Here is a 15,723-nt window from a genome sequence, read left to right on the forward strand (position 1 = left end):
TTGGGTTCACGTGAGACCGAGAGTTTTTCGTGAGACCCGTGAGACCAATTTATGTTCATTGATCAACTTTATAAACTAATGATCTAATGGTTTAAAGTTGTACGGTGACAATTTTGTAATTATTGAGAACTCTCGTGGCAAATTTTGTGATTAAGAATGTTGAGATTATAGATCTAATCCAAAGGTTGAGAATTGGTCTTACGGGTCTCACAAAAAAACATTGGTCTCATATGATCCCAAGTCTATATATATATATATATATATAATTAAATTAAAAGAGAATTTCAACAATATTAAAAATTATTAATAATCAATCTCAACTTTATGAGTCTTTTCTCGTGGTTTTTTTCTTATGGTTTTATTACACTCGCTACAACTTTATGAGGATAGTAACATTCAACTGGGGATGGGGGAACAACTCATACAGTCAAACTCGATTTTTAAAATTCCACTGAAGATTGTTAATGATCCAATATACAAAATAAAACAACAAAGTTGGGTTATTGAACTACTTCAGGGTGCAAAAATAATCATTTGGGCACTAGGTATGGCAACAGGACGGGGATAGGGTAGGTTTGTAATCCCCGACCTCGGCCTCGGTTTTTAGTAACAGTCCCCGGCCGCGATCTCTGACGTATGGAGATTAACATCATGTCCCCGGTCAAACCCCAGTTTCCTAATACAAATAATCTTGAAGTTAATAATCCTATGCCCAAACCTTGCAATAGTTAATAATTCTATGCAAATAGGATTCCATGTTTCCTAATACAAATACTCTTGAAGTCTTTTCCAATATCGAATTACAATTACAAATTTCTAAATTCAACTCACTAGTCTTGAGTGGATAGAGATATATAGAGAGTAGAGATTTTCACATCACAGGACTACATGAGGAGTTGACTGAAGGGGAGAGGGCTGGACCGCTGGAGGACGTCGAGGACTCGAGTCATCGACATGTCAGAAAGGCAGACCGACAGAGGGCTGGAGGAGACTGGCGATTGGCAAGTGCCGAGTGGGCAGTGACAACGAGCGAGGGGAGGACCGAGGGCTGACGAGTGATATCTAACCTCTACCGATGGCTCAATTTGGGCCATTTCCTTTCAATTTCTTATTATTTGAAGTCCAGCAGCAACAGAGGCTCAGTATCAGAATTTTCAAATCCCAAATACTTATTAAATGAATATTAGTATACCAGGTACGGGACGGGTCAGGGGGTACAATACATGGTCCCAACCCCAACCTTGGTTTGAGTCTACCAGGGATCCTCGGCCCCAGCCTTGGGACCCGTTTTAGCGGGGAATCCCCGTCCCCGTTCGGGTGAGCGGGTTCCCCACTGGTTCGGGGTAAATCACCATCCTTATTGGGCACCAATGGTTAAGAGACAAGCAATTGAGACGTTAGATTGAACAATGCAAGATATCACATGGGTGAGACCACCATTTGGTGGAAAGATAATGATTGTGGGTTGTAATTTTAGACTGGTTGTGAGTATGACAACCGAGCACAAATTATAGACTATGACCTACGAAACTTACATCTTTGATTTTTGAATAAAAAAACCAAGGTTAACTTTTTAATGTGAGAGAACTGACTCATCATTGGTTTTCGGGTTTTAAATTACGAGTTGGTGATGGAGAAAATGAAGAGGTAGACGAAGAAGGCAACATCATCAACCAAAAATGAGAATGCCAACGAGACTAATGATCAATTTTCCATTTGCCTTAGCCTTGCTATGACAATAAATAAAGCCGAGGGACAAACACTTTCTAACACATGTGTTTATCTACCAGTATTCTCGCACATCCAATTTTACATTTGTTGTCCAGAGGAGATGTGTTGATCCTCTCTCTCAGTGATTTGATGATAATCCCTTTTCACTTATATGTTGTATTTATGTTTCTGTCTTTTCAGTTCCAGCGATCTTCATTGAGTATGTTCAGTGATCGCTGAAGTTGCATTGTAAATCTAACAGAGACAACAATACTTCAAGAAGACAACACTCACACCAAAGATCCTTCAGCAAACGTCAAAGACTGAAATTAAATATTAGAGACTGACGAGTACGTGATCTGAAGCGGTATTCAGTGATTACAAGTCTGTCTACATATGTGTGAAGACTACTCAAGTTTCAGCGAATGATGACGAGACCTTCAGGTCATTCCAACATTCAGCGATCAAAGGAAGCTTGTTTAGCACGATTGTTGTTGTCTTGTCCTTATGCATACAAAAGACAAAACCCATACCCTTATGAAAGTAGGTACTGTACGGAACCGACTAGTCGACTTTATTGTCCACCAACTTTAGGTAAGGATGTCTGCTCATGAATACTGCTTTTTGTACTATTCACTGTAGCAAAGGACAAGTCTTCCTCTTAAGGCTTGACACACACTCTAACCCTACCATATTGCATTAAATGTTCATTTAATGCACTGAGTATAAATAAAAGTGTTTCTTCTCCATGCAGAGTGCGCGCAACTCACTCTCTAACCCTAATTCTTACTTCAAGCATTTTCTAGCTTAAGTAAAGAATCTTCTCTACAACATTACATTTCTTGTATTTGCTAAGACTTAGTGTGTATCTAAAGATTGTTTAGATAGGTTTTTATCATCTTATCTTTCCGCAAATAATCTTGTAAAATCTGTATTGATCTTCTTTATCAATATATATTTTAAATTTAAAAATATTGTGTTTGTATTCATCCCCCCTTCTACAAACTGTTTTACTCTTCTTGTAGACCCTCAAGGGACAAACAAGATGTCACACGACAATACAAATGCATTACTAAAGTTTGCCAAAAAAAAATCAATCACGGTAGAGTGTACAAATCAAACCTTGTGTATTAAGAAGATTTACGCATAATGATTTCAAAATATACATATTTATATTATTACAGATAATTATAATTTTGTTTTATTAAGTAATAAATTTCATATTCTTTAATATGGAATTACATCAATTTTTCATTCTTTATATTTTAATACATCCCATTGTTTAGCACATATAGAAAAATAGTTGTTAATGATAAATACTAAATTTTGCTTTAATTTTATATCAAAAATAAATTTTGTGTAAATTTGAATATTGGATTTAATATTATTCTAAATATTGTTAACCTTGATTACATATTTTCTATAAAAATAATCCATATTATTTTTAGAGTTGTGTTAAAATTCAATTCAAAATACTGAATAAAAAATATATTGTGATGACCGATAATTATATAAGCTTTATTTATTTTTTTTGTTATTAAATTGATGTAGGTATTTATAATACTATAAACGACCAGCCGATAAATATACAGTTACATGTTTAAAATGTATTTATTTAGGTGTATATATATATATATATATATAGGGGAGCGATCAAATGCAAACCACTCAATTTGTACAAACCGTGCAAACCGCATTCAACCAATCATAATTTTTCATTTTGTTCATTTTTTTGTAATTATGAGAGGTTGATTAATCATTTTTATTGTGGAGGGTGTTAATCATAGATATTATCATCTTCATTATTTTAATTTTAGAGAAATACATGAAACAGTTTCATTAATGTTAGAGAAATACATGAAACAGTTTCGTTAAGTATTATATGAAACAATTTCACAACCATATATGAAACAACTTCATCAAAAAAAGWTATWAKATWAAACAATTTCATGAAAAAATTTCATAAGATTAAACAATGAAATCGACAGATGAAGGTGGTTTGCACGATTTACACAAATGAGGACGGTTTTCATATGATCACTCCTATATATATATATATATATATATATATATATATTATAATAATAATAACAATAATCTATAATAACATATAAATATATATTAATGTAATTTGCATAACCAACAAGAGTTCCAAAAGTCCATCAAATGGTACTTTGTTTATAGCTTTTTTAGATTATGCAATAGGGCTTGCATGCAAGTGGCTTCAAACACTCGTTAAGCTCATATTAAATAGGGCGTATAAGTCAGCTATCTTCTCGGATGTAGTGGTCGTGACACTGTCATGTTTTGTACTGATACACTTACTTATATACATGAAATTTTAATAAATTTGAAAGAACGTACTCCAAGCCCTAAGATAAATAACCGGACACCCTAAGAAACTAATGAACCAGATAACATCTACCTACACAAGCTCGAGCTAGAAGATAGGGAGGATCCAATAGAAGTACAGGCATTCAGACGAGCCGCCTAATGTTGTGGTATGTAGTGGGTTTAGTACGCCCCCACCAAAAATGCTAGCAAGGGTTGTTAGCCAATTGATAGCCCTGTGCCTTTAAAGAGGAGCTTCGATAGACGATCGGTTATCAGTCTAGTTCAACACCTATTGATTGATGTTACGGGGGAATTACTTGGGTTGGCCGAAAATCAAGGAGAAGTATTGGGCCTTAACAGGAATATAGAACATCAAATCATGAATATGAAGCCTAGAGAGGCGCACGACAGGATCCAAGAAGCTCTTCTCCTCTATGTCAGCCTTTAAGCAAAACCTCTTTCGTTGATTGGTATTTTTTTTTTCCTTAGCGATTGTAAAGGAGGGCGCTTGGCTATAACGGCTCAATGCTTGATGCCTCTTTTTTCTTTATTTTAATTTTCAAAAGCGTATGAAACTGAAAAAAAAAACCCTACAATGATACAACAATCAGGAACTAAAAGAAATTAAAAAAAACAACCATATTGAAAAAAAAAATCAAAAACCCAAAATCAATTAAATTAAAAAATATATTTCCAATGAGATCACACACCCAAAAGTCATAATTGGGTCAATTACTTACTGCTAATTATTATTGTAAACAAAGAAAAAGTAAACAAATTATCAAATTAGTCCAAAAAGTCGTATCATATGAAACCACTGGACGTGGATTGGACATATTTAAAAGGAAATTTCTCTTTTCTTTATGACAGTCTTAATCCATTCATCGTTAAAAAAAACTATTTAAAAATATTACGATCATAATTCTAAACATAAGATATCGGAATAATCACTCATCTGTCTCAAAATAAAAATACATAGCTTTAATTATATATGTAATTATTATATTTTTAATAAACTAAATAACAAGTTTATTTTTATTAATAGGAGAAATAATAAATTTCAACCACAATGATGATGCCTGATTGGTTTGAGCTGACTCCAAAGGTCAAAAGTACCAGAAGGTCACAGGTTCAAATACAAAGAGGAATAAAAATCATTTTGTGGTCACGGAGGTTTAAATGTGATGACTCCGGGCTATCTGCAAAACAGGTGGTCGTCCTGGGATTAATCGGCTCACGTAGCAGGTTGGATATTTATGTTAATTAAAAAAAATTCTTTATTTTATTAAGGGTGAAATTAAAAAAAAGAGAAATTATTTTAAAATAAAAATAAATATCCATCATCAAATAATGAAAAAACAGGTGATTTGGTGTAATCCGTATGGCTGATTCGGACCCTAATTAGACATCCATTTAACTTATTGCTCCTACTTTTCGGGTCATTGGATTTAGGGGTTTATGCCCGAATAGAAACCCACCCAAAACACCAACTATAAATAACCTATCTATCCCTGACTGAAAACAAGAGGCATATCCCTTAAAAATCACTATTTGCTTTTGAAATTCTTCCATGGAAGACTACTTGGAATCCTTCCTTCAATCTGACGATTGCAGGTACATATGTTTCTGTTTTTTGATCTCTCATTTTTAATCTACCGATCTGGAACTCAATTTTACGTCATTCCATTCGGTCATATATATATAGTTGGGGGATATTGGAAGGAACGTTTTCCGGCTACTACTCGAGCTCGCCGGACGGACCTCAGTCGTCAACAACCTCCAAAAACATCGTCTCCGAGAGGAATAGAAGGAAGAAGCTGAATGACAGGCTCTTCGCACTTAGAGCAGTAGTCCCTAATATCAGTAAGGTAAGTTTCACCCTTCCACAGTTAACTAAATTTATCTATTCCACTAACACGTCCTTCTCTTTCATAATCATTTTTCTCAAAATTACGTCATAATTATTCCCAATCGGATTCCATACTTGGCAGTTCGTCCTTGTTTATTCATAAATAACACTTGATTTCTTACAAAATGTAATGTTTAATATGGATTTACTGTTACTTATTTAAGATTTTGATTATATTCATTTTGATATGTGAATTGTATGAGACTTGTATAATAGTTTGGATTTGTACTTCAAATTTGATGATTGCTCTACACTTTTTAAAGATGGATAAGGCTTCGATAATTAAAGACGCAATTGATTATATTCAAAAGTTGCAACATCAAGAGAGAACAATCCAAGCGGAACTGATGGAGCTCGAGTCTCGAAAATTAGAGCTGGAAAATTTGGATTTCTATGAAGAGACGGAGTTTCTGTTAATGGAAGGATCAAATAATAAAAAACTTGAACAAACCTTGGGTTCAAGTGGATCAAGACCATATCCCATCCAAGTTATACAAGTAAGCCATGATGGTTCCAAATCAACCACTCTACATGTTATTTAAACTCATTTTGTATTTTTTTTACATTTTCAAGACTAATTATTTGATCCGTACAATGATTGAATAGTGATGTGACATTTTGTTGATTTGATGTGATATATATTAAAAAGAAAGTAACGAAACAATGGTAAATTTGACAGCTATCAGTATCATATGTGGGAGAGAATACAGTATTGGTGAGCTTGAAATGCAGCAAAAGAGGAGACACCATTGTGAGGCTCTGTGAGGTGTTTGAATCTTTGAAGCTCAAGATTGTGACGGCCAACATCTCTGCTTTTTCTGAAAGTCTCTCTAACACTCTCTTTGTTCAGGTACCCCACCAACCTTGTTTTTTATTTATTTACTTAGAGATATCATATATCTCAAAATGGTTTTATATATAATTAAAAATACAACTTGAATATAACAAATTATATGATATGCAACTCATATGTGATTACATGTCATTTTTATAATGTTATATATACCAATAAACTTGAATTTTAAAGATTTTATGGGATATGATTCATGAAGGACATGTCTACGGAAATTTTGGAATGATTGCCGTACTCACATATCACAACAACTATTTGCTATTAATTAATTAATTATATCTTTATGGGATATGATTCATGAAGGACATGTCTACGGAAATTTTGGAATGATTGCCGTACTCACATATCACAACAACTATTTGCTATTAATTAATTAATTATATCTTTATGGGATATGATTCATGAAGGACATCATATGTTTTTGTTCTTATAATTGTTTATATATGTCTATATAGATGAGGTTTATTTTGCAAACCATGTTTTTTTTATAAACTGTACAAATCTTATTTAACCAATCATAATTTTTTATTTTGTTCTTTTTTTTTTGTAATTATAAGAGGTTGGTTAATCATTTTAATTGTAAAGGGTGTTAATCATGGATATTATTATCTTCGTTATATTAATTTTAGAGAAATACATGAAACAGTTTCATTAAATTTTTATAACCATATATGAAACAACTTCATGAAAAAAAGTATTATATGAAACAATTTCTTGAAATTTTTTTCATAAAATTAACCAATGAAATCGACGGATGAGGATGATTTACACGGTTTATACAAATATGGGTGGTTTGCATTTGATCACTCCTCCTTAATTTCTCCTTAGAAAAACTTAGGGTTTGTTTACTTAAACACTTACATGGTTCGGTAAGCGCTTACCGGTAAAATGCAACACTATCGCTTACTTATTGGATAAGATTTTACTAACTAAAACGCATTGTATGCAACAATTTATCCCAGTAACCGCTAACCATGTTAAGAGTCGTCGCCCTCACTTACTGGGTAAGACTCTCGATTCTTGTCTTCGCTCTTACCAGGTAAGATTCTTAGTCCTTGCCATATTCATCCGGTAACGTAATATGACTTGGTAAACGCTTACCCGAATAAGCATTTGATAAACGACACTTTAGTGTGATTAAACAATTGAGCAACCATATAATATATCAATTTGAATTTGATTAGTTGAAATAATGGTAGTCAAAAACTCATATCTTATGGAACAAGTAGTAGTGGTAGGGTTATCAAGTTTTTTTTTTAATTAAAAAGTAGTTCTCTAATACCACCATCACTATATAATTTTAATCACTGTTAAATAAAATAGACGAAATCATTATCACTTTCTTGTGCTATAAATCACATATGTTATCTTTCTATACGTTTATTCTTACTCATTTTTACGTTAATTACTGTATCTTTAATTTGATAGTATTTTCGATGTGTTATAGCATCCATTTTTCTATTTTAGTACAACTGATGAAAATCTATATAGTAATACTGATAGCTTCTGATAATAACTGTTATAAACAATTTATAATATTAAAGATCAAATAGTCATCCAGTTAATTAAAAAGTGTAATAGGTACACATTTATTAAAATATATGGTTTTTTTTTATTACATACGTTTATTTTAGATTGAAAGAGTATGTAAGATGTATGTTCCAACTTCTAAATAGTTGTTGCATATATGAATGGTTTCTTATGAGAAATTGATTCGTGTATCAGGCTGAGGAGGAAGATATGGATATTTTAAGGATACAAATCGAAGGAGCTATATCTGTATTAAATGACCCTCAAAGTCTAATGAGTATGTAAAATAGAGTGTAATGAGTGTGGTTATCATCAATATCAATTCCAACCATTTTCTTATGTAAAAAATGTAATTATCAAATAGAAATTATGTATTAAATCGTCTTGATTTTATGAGAAATCATTTATTTTAAAAGTCAGATGTATTGGAATAAACAGTTTATAATTCATTGATTTGGACATCTTTAAATTCGTTAGACCATCTACAATCGAGAATGCTAAAGATGACGCTCAAATTTATATTATTTATCAAAATAACTATAATTGTTTACGAACCAATCGATGTTAAATTATATCACTTTAATATATTTGACATCTATTTATTAATTTATCATTTAAAAAAATAATCATTTTTGGTGTATATTAAATAGCTCAAGTAAATTATTTAAATTTTTATATTTATATATTTTATTTAACTATATAACACGTCAAGATCACATTTGTATATAAACATATATTTCCATTTATAAAGAAATACAATTTACATATTCGGTTTCAATGTCTTACAAGAGCTATATTACAACATAGCTAATGGCTTTTTCCACATAATCTCTATACGACATATGAATACACAACAAGTATTCAGATACAAAAGAATAACATGTCAGTCTGAAGCTCATGCAAGCATATCTAACACTTCACAAATTCCCTTTCTCTTTGACTTTTGATTGTGTCCGACCTGTAATGCACATTTTTGAAACACAAAATGAGGGTTAGACCTTGAGGTCTAGTGAGAAATCTCTTTGATGTTATTACAGGGTGAATAATCACTAAATCACATTTATGAACTCATATTTGTAAAATAACAAATATACATCTTTTTGCTATAATAAACCTCATTTATCGCGTCAAAATAATCAAATTACTTAATAAACACATCTTGAGTAAACTTGTCGCATCATATAACTTATCGCATAACATGATAAGACAATCTCATTTCCTCGCAACACACTGGTGCGAGGACTACAACTCATCACATCATATTGATGCGATAAACCTGACTTGTCGCATCACACAAGTGCGATAAGTGAACTTGTCGCATCACAAGAATGCGATAAACTCACTCCTCGCCTCATATATGTGCGATCTCAACATTTCATCGCATCAATAGGATACGATAACTCTAAGTTATCGCATCACATAGATGCGACAACTCCAAGTTGTCGCATCATAAGGATGCGATAAAAATGAAAATTTTAATCAAAAATTATATTTATAACTCGATGATTATGCCACCCTTATCTTAGTATACACCTCTCCTTCATATGTCACCATTATCATAGTATACACCTCTCCTTGATATGTCACCCTTATAACCAAAATACATCTCTACTTAATATATCACCCTTTATTTCAACACATGATATAACATAACAAAACCCATGTTTTCGCTTAATTATAGCATTCAAAACATTTTTATACCAACCCATATAAAAAACTTATACGGTTCAATTTTAAGTTTCCAAATAAAAAAAGTTGTAAAATAAACTCACCTTATGAATCACGTAGATGATATGAAGATGAAATAACAACAAATATCCAAAAAAATAATCATAGAATTCAACTTCTTCTTATCTCCTTCTTGTTTGCTTCTGCTTTTCTTCGAACTCCAAAACACACATACCCAAAGAAAACTTACTTTCATTTTTCCTTACAAAACCAATGAGATAAAATTAAATATCTCACCCAACACCCATATTAAACCATAAGAGGCGGTGGTGAAATTGCTTTTTAAATTATTTAAGCAAATAAACACATTTTAACCCCTCAACTTATATATACTTTTCAAAAACAACCCCAACTTTATAATCCGAATAAACCGGTCATGACAAACTATAATAGAAAATTTATGTATATTAATTTAGTTTTAGTAAATTAGTTAAATATACATTTATATTTTATTATATCAACACACTTTATTTAGTATTTAGTCTGAACTATTAACTTTTCAACCAACCAAAACAAAACATGTACGAAAATTAAAATTTTATTTGAGTTAAAAATAAGATTAATCAAAATATGAAATTGTATATGGGCTACTTTTGACTCAACAAAGAACAGTGTAACACATTTATTTAATACGTTTAACACCTCGGTTGAAAATGTCTTTGTTAATATAACATGACATTTAGCTCTTTAACATATTGGTTAAAAATAACCTTAGAAAGCTTAGATGTGTGCATATCTACATAACAAGGAACGTTCTTGACCAATCCTAGTTGTATAAAAGGATAAATCTTGAGACTATAAGGTTGTATCATTGTCATCCTCCAATCTTGATCTCAACTGAAGTTAGAGCATCTCCAGTCACATGATCATGACTCTGCTACATCGGACTTTTTTTTTTCTTTATACATTTCATCCTTAATCATGAACAAATACATGATTTATAAAAATCAAAAAAAAAATGGATGAAATCATTTATTAATTATTAATTAAAATGGCTTTGGTGGCCATAAAAAGTGGCGGTGGACAGTGGACCAAACTCTTTTTTGTCACACGATTATATAAGACAGTTTTTTCCAAACTGATATGACAAAATACCACCCATTGGAGCCAAGGACGGTTTTACTTGAATGGGGTAGGGGTCGTGGCCCCCAACAAATTGAAGTCTAGAGAGCCAAAATGACATTTATTTTCCTTACAAATTTTAAGAAATTGTGATCTGGCCCCCAACAAAATAAATATAGAGGCCCCAACGGCACCCACAATAAAACCTAAACCTTGTGCTCAAGTCCAATTTTCACTTTTCATGCCAACATATTCACGATTCCACGAACAGAAGCTGCCAGGCTGGCAAAGAAGTTGGAATAAAGTCGAATACTGCTCCTTATTGGCTTCTCCTAAGTCCTAATCTCCTTATCGGCTACTCCAATCTCACAACTTTTTGGGTAAAAACCTAAACTTTTGATTTCCAATCTTGATTTTTGAATGACTTTGATTTTGTTTGCTTCATAATTGGTAATTTCGTTGGTGTTTTGTTTTATTTTCCTAGTATTTGGTTTGATTTTGTTAATCTATACTACTTTATAAAGCAAATTTGCTCAAAGTCTTAAAAACATCTTAACATGCATAAGGTATTGCTCTTTAATGCAGAAAGTCTTAAAGTCTTAAAAATGTACAACTTTTCTATGCTACTTTATATAAGTACTATCCTATGAAGCACACATCCGACTGGCTCTTTCGCTTCCACGCTCCAAATGATGATCCTCTTCCCAACACAACTCTGCCCAACGTCCGACTCTCTCTATCGCGCTCTCTCCTCGCTCCACGATTACAGAGATGACGATTCAGTCCCCAAGGCAACGAGTCAGGCGACTGCGAGTGGTTACAAATCATCGCTCCTGTCACGATTTTGTGGAGGTTTCAATCGGTTCTGTGATTTTCAAGCACGATTTATCGATCAAACACGATTTAGGCGATTCTGTGGAGGTTTTCAAAAGGTGAGTTAAGTTAGGGATTATTAGGGTTTATTATGCTAATTTGTTTGGTTCTAATTCAGTTAATTTGTTTGGTTCTATTTTTGAATCTGGTTCTTAATCGGTGTGTTTCTGTCGGGAGAGGGGGTGCGGCAGTGAGTTGCAGAGGGGGGAGAGAGTGGGACGGTGGTTGTCGGTCGAGGGAGGGGGTGGGCAGGTGAATTCATGAATGGTCCATTACCTGTATATCTAATCATTTCCGTTACCTATATATCTTACCCTCTAATTCCCCCCAACCAAGCCCCAACATTAAATCAATTTCCAGTCCCATTCCTTACCCTCTATTGACCTGTTGTCTCTTTGGTCATCACTTGAAGTTTGCCTTTATCACCTCACTGTCTCATTGTCTCAGAACTTCAAGTTTGCCTTTATCACCTCACTTGAAGTTTTTTATTTCATTTATGTTCTGTTTGAATGATTGGTTGAAGCATTTTAGCTGATACTACCTATCTTCAAATCAAGATATGCATTTTGACTTTTAATTGAAAATTACTAGAACTGGAACTTTTAATTGAAAATTACTATTAGTGATTGGTTTCTTGTGCTGAGGAAAGATAATGGGTTAAGGTGTGTTAACTCGTATAATTGAAAATGGAGGAGTAGAGTCAAAGGCTGTGGATGGGGAAACGTTTTTATTTGTGTTTTTGTTTTCTGGTTTTTATGGATCTGTTGGTTTTATGCATAGTTCACTTTGTAGAATCAAACTACAGACTTAAGGTAGTATGAAAATGGCTATTTTTGAATCTGGTTCTTAATCAAACTACAGACTCAGAAGAGTATCAAAATGGCTATTTCTTTTAAGGTTTTTTTTATTACATTTTAGGGGTTTTCAAACGAAGCTTGTAATAATTCAATCACATTTACTGATGGCAAAACCTGCAAACATATATGCATTTATTTACCTTATATTCTCATATTGTAGATAGATTATTAGTATTCTTTGAATATTCCATATAGGTACCGTTTCCTCTTTTCTATAGTCAAAATGGTCGTCTTTTAATCCACCATTAGAGTTGTTTTTGTGTTAATCCTGTTTATGTTGTCTATGAAAAAGAGTTGTTTAATTTGTTATAATACTCTTGTTTGCCCCAAACTCTTTAAAACCTTGATATCCCCTTAAAACCTTGTTTCCATAATCTTGTGTTATCCTGTTTATGTTGTTTTGTTTGGCTTTATAATGTAACTGCATAATGGAACTGTGTTTTAATATAGTATTGACATATATAATCTTCACATGCATTTAAACCATAGTTGCTCTTCTAAGATGATAACCCTTGACAGTTACAAATAAACCATTAGTTGATAGATGCTTGACCCATATAAATATATTTACCTATCAACAACGGTTTGAGATGTGTTCAATATTTGACTATTGTATCCTTATGTTTTCAATTTCTTTTTGTAACTAGGCTATTTTCAAGCACGATTCAGGCGATTTTCAAGAACGATTCTGTGGAGGTTTTTCAAGGGTGAGTTACAGTTTTATTGACTTGAGCCATCCACAAAGTTACTACTGTCTGCTTATGTATTTTCTTTTTGTTTAAAATTTGTGAGATTATTGATCTTTCATATTAACCTTGTGAGGCAGATGATCTAAGTTTGTTATTTTAGTCTTGTTGATACTTGGGTTTTTATGATGGATGAGTACCAAAGAAATTAAGATGGGTTATTTTTAACTGAGTGATGATATTTGCAGGTGAACATGAAGTTTCTGGTTTATTGGTTTGATTCAAATGGCAATTTTGTTTTTTGGTGACATCTATGTATGAACTTGAGGAAGAATGGTTAGTTCTATAAGGACTTATGTATGTTTCTAATCCTCCATCAGCATTTCCAGCTCTTTATGGGGTACAAATGGATCAACATTAGTTTTGTAGGTGCTGGAAAATTCTAATTTGAAGCTAGGCAAGGGATTGGGGAGGTGATTCAGTGCCTAGAATAGATTTGAACCCCTGAAGTATCGTTGCTGTCACCTTTTTTGAACCATACAACCTTTTCATGGAAATCTTATTTTGTGTATTAGAAATTATCATTTTTTCTGATACCTGGATTTAGAAATTGAAGCCTAAATGTTCTTTTTTTCCAATCAAATTGCTTTAGAAGGACTGAAACATCGTGTCTTTGAGATATCCTTAGCCGACCTCTAAAATGATGAGGATCATGCCTACAGAAAGATCCGTCTGAGAGTTGAGGATGTCCAAGGGAAGAGTGTGTTAACCAATTTCTGGGCATGATACAATATTTATCTTATTGTTTTTTTTGTTCTTTTATATGGTGAACAGTGTTTTAATGTTAACTTTGCATTCTTTTATCCAGGGTATGGACTTCACCATGAATAAACTGAGGTCTCTTGTCAGCAAATGGCAGTCTTTGATCGATGCCCATGTTGATGTGAACACAATCGACAGTTACACATTGAGAATGTTCTGCATTGGCTTTACAAAGAAGCGTATCAACCAGTTGAAGAGGACCTGCTATGAACAATCTAGCCAAATCTGACTGGTATATACCATACCTTGTATTTTTAACTACTAATTTGATGCTTAACTCTTGTGAGATTTATATTTGGTAATTACAATTACAGCTCTTCATCAAGTTTGGAGTTCTTTGTTGCTGATTTTTCTTTTATGTTTGATTCTGTTAGATTCGTCGTAAGATGAGGGAGGTCATGGTCAGCCAGGCCCAATCTTGTGATCTGAAGGTGTTGGTCCATAAGTTCATTTCTGAATCAATTGGCAAAGAGATTGAGAAGGCAACATCTAGCATTTACCCGCGAAGTTAAGATTTTGAAGGCTCCCAAGTTCCACCTAAGCAAATTGATGGAGGTAGGAGGGTTTATGCAATTTGATCATGGTGATTGCACCATGTCATGTATCTATCGTCGTGATCTTGATTGATGTGATTATCATCATGTATCGATTGTTTTTTGATCTTGATTGATGTGGTTATCATTCCTGAGCATTTCTTAGATATGTAGGTTCATGGAGATTACTCTGAAGATGTTGGTGTGAAAATGGAGAGGCCTGCAGACAAGCTGATTGCTGAAGAAACAGAAGTTATTGGTGTCTGAAGAGAGTTGTTTTTTCCCTCATCTTTTTCTATAATATCTTGAAGTTGAAATAAATGTAGATGATGGTTTTGTGATAAAGATTAGAGTTGATATTTTGATCTGAAGTTGGATATGCAATTTTTGTAGTTGAGTACTTGATTATTATACTGGTTTCAAATTATGCAAAACTGGTTCTTTATCCTGGAGCTTGGTTAGTTGGTTATGTTCACTTGTTCACCATTATATTGAATGAAATGATTATGCCCCTTTTGCAAAACATAGAATTTTTCTTCTTGGAGCATCTCCAACTCTTCTTTTTTGCTTCAAAATGGAAAAAAAACCACAAGAAATAGGGCGTAAAATTCTTCAAGTTTCAAATAATTACTTAAAAATATTACCATTTTGTTTATTATTATGATTATTTTAACTAAATTTTAAATAATATTCTATTAAATATATAAAATATTTTAATAATATAATTAATGTTGTAATTTTAAAATGAATGCGAGTGGATGGTTTTGGCTACGTGATGTAGGTAGAACTAGGAGAAATAGAAATGGACATTAGCACCAACCTTATT

At 32.8% G+C, this 15,723-nt stretch overlaps 1 protein-coding gene and 1 pseudogene across 1 annotated transcript; both read left to right on the forward strand.

The window, feature by feature from the left end:
- Positions 1-5,567: 5,567 nt before the first annotated feature.
- Positions 5,568-8,755, forward strand: LOC112507068 (transcription factor bHLH35-like). The gene is made up of 5 exons (XM_025111477.1): positions 5,568-5,658; positions 5,750-5,912; positions 6,217-6,450; positions 6,633-6,803; positions 8,532-8,755. Exons 1-5 carry the CDS (start codon positions 5,615-5,617, stop codon positions 8,619-8,621), a joined length of 702 nt encoding a protein of 233 aa, XP_024967245.1. The 5' UTR covers positions 5,568-5,614; the 3' UTR covers positions 8,622-8,755.
- A 5,408-nt stretch (positions 8,756-14,163) lies between these two features.
- On the forward strand, positions 14,164-15,164 carry LOC112505872 (annotated as a pseudogene).
- Positions 15,165-15,723: the final 559 nt, after the last annotated feature.

This window comes from Cynara cardunculus (assembly GCF_001531365.2).
Source record: "Cynara cardunculus var. scolymus isolate 2C chromosome LG 2, CcrdV1, whole genome shotgun sequence".
Lineage (NCBI taxonomy): Eukaryota > Viridiplantae > Streptophyta > Magnoliopsida > Asterales > Asteraceae > Cynara > Cynara cardunculus.

Excerpts from the sequence above, each read along its gene's own strand:
- LOC112507068 (XM_025111477.1), top strand. The coding sequence starts at position 5,615 with ATGGAAGACTACTTGGAATCCTTCCTTCAATCTGACGATTGCAG. Across the intron at positions 5,659-5,749 it reads CTTCAATCTGACGATTGCAG|TTGGGGGATATTGGAAGGAA; the intron begins GTACATATGTTT and ends ATATATATATAG. Across the intron at positions 6,451-6,632 it reads ATCCCATCCAAGTTATACAA|CTATCAGTATCATATGTGGG; the intron begins GTAAGCCATGAT and ends TAAATTTGACAG.